Raw genomic sequence first — 5822 nt, 5'->3', positions numbered from 1 at the left:
ATTACATTCTGGCCACAGTCACTGCCTACCCTAGCTTATCCCCATTCCTTGCCCCAAGTCTCTCTTCTCATCAGGTGCTCCTTCCTCCCACTATCATTCTTTAAAGGTTTATGTTTATTTCTTTTAATCAAGTGAGCGTTGGAGTGGAGCACGCACGTGCCAGTGCCCGTGGAGGCCAGAACCTGCAGTCACGCCGTGGACAGGGAACTGAGCTAGAACCTCTGAGGAGCAGATGAGCTCTTAACCACTGAGCCATCACTCCAGCCCCGCACTGTCATGAATTTGGTTTTGTGGTCCACGGAGTTTAGGCAGGGCTGCATACACGGACATGGTGGCGGCATAGACAACTCGCCACTAAAGACAGTGGAGGACCACTAAGGACAATGACTCCCACTCCTGCAACAACAGTCAGCTGCCAATCACCCTGGAGGAGGGGCCAGACCCCCATGGACCCCTCCCTCATCATCAGCTGCCAATAACATCTGGAGGAGGGGCCAGACCCCATGGGCCCCGCCCTCAGCCATGACTGCCTGTTGATGGGTTCAGTCCTGTGCCGGTCCTCCCAGTTGCTCTGAGTTCATGAGTGTGGCAAGCACTCAATGCCTAGCTAGAGGATAGCGGTCCACAGCTCCACAGCCCCACAGCTGCACTGTCTGGCTCTTTCATCCTTTCTGTAATACGGGGGTCTCTTGAAGGATTGGATGTGTAACCGAACTCTCTCTTCCCACTTTTACAGAGGTGATGAAATTAAGTAACAAACTCTCCTTCCCCAGAGAGATTCAAGTCAGAGTAGATTGAAGTAAATTGATTCTGTGTTGGTGTAGTAACCGAATGGGTAAGACTATGACCTGAAAGAACCCACCAGCCTGGGAGGGCATATGTCATTTAAAAGGGTTTACCTGGGGACACAGCGATTAGCTTGGGTCCCAATCCTTGGCTTTGAGCCAGCTTGGCCTCTGCTGCTCCTGGCTAACAATCGACAAGGCTGCAAGGACCCAGGGCTGACGTGGGTTAGTCTGAAGATACCCAGATTGAATGTCATATATCTGGGACCAGGCCCAGTTTGCCTCAGGGACTCTGACTTTCCAGATAGGTCCTGCCCTTTGGATACTCCCGACACCAACACCTTGACTTCCTGTGGCCATTATAGTCCCAACTCTGTCCTGTGCCCAGTGGCCTTGAACACCAAGGTCCTTCCCAGCCTTTCCTATAGAGTTCTTTCCCCAATGAAATTCTGCTTACCTTTCAGGTCTCGGATTTTGTTGTTGTTGTTGTTGTTGTTTGGTGTTTTAAGACAGGGTTTCTCTGTAGCTTTGGAACTAGCTCTTGTAGACCAGGCTGGCCTCGAACGTACAGAGAGCTGCCTGCCTCTGCCTCCCTAGAGCTGGGATTAAAGGCACATGCCACCACCGCCCGGCTCAGGCCTCAGGTTTAAAGACTCCTTTAGTCTCCAAGACAAAGTCAGATCTCTATTATATTACCTCCATTTCTTTTTACATTACTAACTTTAAAATTATTTTATTATGGATAAAATAAATATAGCCTAAAAGTTAACATTTTTACCATTTGAAGTGTATAATTCTCTGGCCCTGGATATTTTTTCCTTTCTTTTCTTTTATTACATTCAAAAAAATATTTGTGTGTTTGGGGGGATGTCAGAGGGCAACTTGCAGTAGTTGGTTCTCTTGAATTCTGGGGATTGAACTCAAATTGTTAGGCTTGGTGGCAGGCAACTCTTCTGGCTAAGCCATCTCACCAGTCCCCCTCCCCTCCCCACCACACACACACACACACACACACACACACACACACGCACACACATATGCACATACACACACGTACACAAACAGATGCCCTCACACACACACATGCCCTCACACACACACACATACACACACAAGCACACACATCCATGTATACAAACAGACACACATGTACACACACAGACACACACATGCACTTATACACATGCACACATGCACGAATGCACGTACATGCACACACACACACTAGCATTTTTCTTCACACATTTTAAAATTCCTTTTTGATACCTATCATTAAACTGTAAGTTTGATGACTCATGGCATAATTACTTATTAATGTTTGCCTTCTTGGCTGGTGTGTAAACTCCTTAAGGTAGAGGCTTGCTTTGTAGTCTATGACATTCTCTTGTGTTTAGTGCAATTCCTGGAGATCTGACAATAAGTGATGTTGAGTTATGAATGGGCATATTATAGAACAGAGGAAAACAATAGAGATATCAAAGCACGAGGAAAAGAAAGAGCAGCCATACTTCTGTACTATGCGAAGTGGGCAGTGGGAGTCGGGAGAATCTCCAGAACTGGAAGGCTCTGTGTGTTCCCAATGCCAAGGACACTTGTGCTTTTGGTAACATTTCCCTGTGGTTGTTCCTCTTAAGCCATCATGCCGCTGAGATGGATTGACCCCTCCCTGCCACCGTTGGCAAGCTTTATCTGTGAGGACAGCATCTCTTGCCTAGCTTGCTGCAGCGTCCTGTACTGTCTTCCATCATGGGCTCTCGGGGGTGGGAGGTGTTCCTCTCCATACCTGGCTTCTGTCAGGCAGAGCTAAGACAGTAAGTAGCAGGCCACTCAGGGTGAGTGTGGGCAGTTCAGAGCCAGCAATCCTACAGACCAATTTTCTGCTTCACTTCCCCAAGCTACCTCACATTCAGTCCCTTTGTGGCCACCACCGGAGCCATTCCTTACTTGCCATAGACTGCCAACCGCCACCAGTGGCTCTGGAGCCTTGGAAGGATGAAGGGATGCAGCCACCTGTTTCCTCCTCCTCTCTGGCTGGCTGCCCTAGGCCTGCCCATCACAAGTAGAACACATCAGACTCTCTAGACCATGAGTTAGCCTGGCCCCAGCCTGGTGGTCTGATGGCCACTTCTGCACAAACACACTGCCCCTGATACCACCCTGGGACCATAGCCTTTCAAACCTGAGACCAGTTGTCCCCTTCTCAAGGATCCCATACCTGGGACTTGATAGGACTGAGACCTAATGGCTCAGGGCATGCTCAGTAAAGCCTCCGGTAGATAGCATACTCTATAGCCTCAGTCTCGAGAGGTAAACCAGTTCTAGGCACCCCTTGGATGCCTAATACCTGTTCCTCCACCACCAGCCAACCCTTCTGCAGTATGAGGGAGGAAAAGAGGAAGCAAGGGTCTCTCAACTTATGGGAGGTTTCTGGAACCATCCTTACTGCAGGAGCAGCTGTCCCTGGCCACAGATATGGAGCTTTGCTGACTTCCAGTAAGGAACCAACGGTCTTTCCTCGTAGCTACACTGCAAGACTGCTGGGGTACCTTCGCCTGCCCTGCCAGACAGATGGGGAAACTGAGGCTCAGAGAGGGTATGTCTTGCCTTGAGTCGTAGAGTGAGTCAGGAGTAGAGCCTGGCCAGAGCCCAAGCCATGAGTTTTGCAGCCTGCTGCCAAGATGCCCTGGCCACTGCCCTGGGGTTTGTGTGTCTGTGGTGTGTGAGCCTGCAGCCCTGAAGACGTTGTCAAACATGATCAAGGTCAAGGGAAGTCAGGCCGTTCGTCTTCAGTTGCACAGAGGGAAACACTAAAACTCAGAGACGTTCAACAACTTATCCCAAGCTGCTCACTGAGAAAGCGGTGGAGTCCTTGTCTGTCCTGCAAGCCCTGAGCCTGTGCTCGCTCCCATAACAGAGTCCTTCCCTGCCAAGGCTGGAGACGGCCCCCAGGTTTGACCATCTCAATATTATCAGTGAAGCAGACCCAGGGCCTATCAGCTCAGGTGCCCAGCTTTCCCCCTGGTGGCCAAGTCCCTGTCAATATGGACCTGACATACGGACTTCAGCAAAAACTGGGCTTACTGACCCTACTCACCCTTCATTTAGTGGGACAAGGGACTTTGAAAACCAGCAGACACTGTTCTTCATTTTTCAAGGTCTGAGCTTCCCAGGCATCTATGAGCATCACTTGGGATGGTGTGCTAGCCCCTGCTCTCTGAGCTCATGAGAGATCGTACCCAGAGCCTCCAGGGCCCAGGCCTTTCTGTGCCAACAGCCCATGTCCAAGGCCACAACTGTTCCCCTATACTTGCATCCCTTACAGGGGGAAGGGTACTGCTTGTGGCTGATGAATTTGTTCCAAGGACCTTAAGGGACAGATCAACACATCCTCCCATCCACCCTACCTTTCTTTCTGCACAGCCCTTATGAGGACAGTGGCCATGTTCTTGGAACCCATATCCTTGCAGGATCTGTACTTACTACCAAGGGCTCAGCCCTTGGCACTTAGCCTTGAGCTACCCTGTATACAATCCAGCCACTTAGCACACTGCTGGGCCTGAGCCCTTGTCTTCCACTATTCTGTGTTCTGCCTATTTCTTTCCTTCATGGGGCATAGATGCAGTTTCTCCAAATCAGTGGCTTTGGACAACTTCAGCCACTGGTCATGTACTGACAAAGAGGGCCAGGGACTTGCCAAGGTCATTCAGCAGGCTGGGGCTGGGATCATGGGCACTTCCCTGAACATATCGGCCATTGACCCCCATATGCTATGTGCCACTTCACCCACCAACCCCAGGAGGCAGAGGGACATGCCTGTTGACTGAAACATTTTTTAATGGCAGTGTAACTCGTTCCTCAATCAAGCCTCTACGGCTACCAGAAAAAACAGACACATTAAATGGCATTCCAAAGGACAATTGTCCCTAACTCGTTCCTTTTCCATCACAGAGATCAGGTAAAGAAACCAAGGCTCAGAAAGATACATCGCTTGCCCGGGGCCCCTGTAACATAATGAACTCATCCGGGCCTCAAGCTCCATGTGCTGAGACCCGACTTGGACTCACCTGGTTTGGGAGTTGTTTTGGGTGGTCCCCAAGGGACCTTGCTGCTGGGCATCTCTGCTGTCGGGCATGTTGGAGTCGCTGGTCAGGCAGCAGTATCCTGCTTCAGGACCGCGTGGCATCCGCTGTGGGCATTCACCAAAGACAGCGCTGTTCAGCACCGTTCTCCCACAGTGAGAGGTTGGCCTTGAGTGGGGGCAGTGGGGGCGGGCATGGGGCAGGGGTAGGCGGTGCCTGGATTGACCCAGAGGGCCCCATTTCCTCTCTATTCTCAGAAGCTCAGAATGTCCCTAGACAGTGAAGTTGCTCAGGACGAAAACTTTCCTTTTCTTCCTGGTTTCGCTGTACTCAAGATGAGGAGAATTTCAATGAAGCCAGACTTCATTTTTATGCAAATCGACCTCGGTTCTCCCAGAAGGTCTAGCCAATGGGCTCAGGACTTCTAGGCCCCCAGAAAACCTCCTCACTGTCTTTAAAGGGACACTTTGGAGCAAATGGGTGTTCCCAGCACAAATCCAGACCCTGAACCGGAGATGACTGCTAGTCCCAATGCCCATTCTGCAGCCTCAGCCTCAAGAGATGAATGTAACCCAAGTGGGTTTGCCGGGAGTCCCCTGGCTCAAGATCCGTACTGGACGCTGCAGGAAAGCCCTCCTGCTCTCAAGGAGTACAGTATTGGGGGAGGGCAATGGGGGGGGGGCTACTTCATAGTGTATAGAAGCATCTGCGCTAAAGCAGGCATGAGTGGGAACCCCAAAATGGGGCCATTCAGGGACACCTAAACACAAGCAAGGATTTGCCCCTTTCGTTAAAGGAGGAAAAGCTAGTTGGCAGGCAGCCACAAACAGGCATTTCTCCTAATACCAGAAAGCTTCCTCTAAGGTGAACTGTATGTTTATTACTACAGCTGCTATAACAAAAACCCTGTAATCCAGATGGCTTAGAGCAACAGAAATACATTCTCTCCTAGTTCAGA

At 50.5% G+C, this 5822-nt stretch overlaps 1 protein-coding gene across 2 annotated transcripts in view; it reads right to left on the bottom strand.

Annotated features, from left to right (window-relative positions):
* Positions 1 to 5003, bottom strand: part of Acsbg1 (acyl-CoA synthetase bubblegum family member 1) — a 58017-nt gene extending 53014 nt beyond the window's left edge. Inside the window, exon 1 of one of the 2 annotated variants that reach the window (XM_050119401.1) lies at positions 4850 to 5003. In XM_050119401.1, coding sequence (XP_049975358.1) covers positions 4850 to 4968 — 119 coding nt within the window. In that variant the 5' untranslated portion in view covers positions 4969 to 5003. The remainder of the gene's footprint in view (positions 1 to 4849) is intronic. The other variant, XM_050119400.1, reaches the window with a different exon arrangement.
* Between the last annotated feature and the right edge of the window lie 819 nt (positions 5004 to 5822).

The sequence above is a fragment of the Alexandromys fortis genome, unplaced genomic scaffold (genome assembly GCF_014885135.2).
Source record: "Alexandromys fortis isolate MF-2015 unplaced genomic scaffold, M_Fortis_MF-2015_v1.1 scaffold_167, whole genome shotgun sequence".
NCBI classification, from domain to species: Eukaryota; Metazoa; Chordata; class Mammalia; order Rodentia; family Cricetidae; genus Alexandromys; species Alexandromys fortis.
The sequence above is the reverse complement of the archived record's forward strand: the minus strand, read 5'-3'. Positions and strand labels throughout refer to the sequence as shown.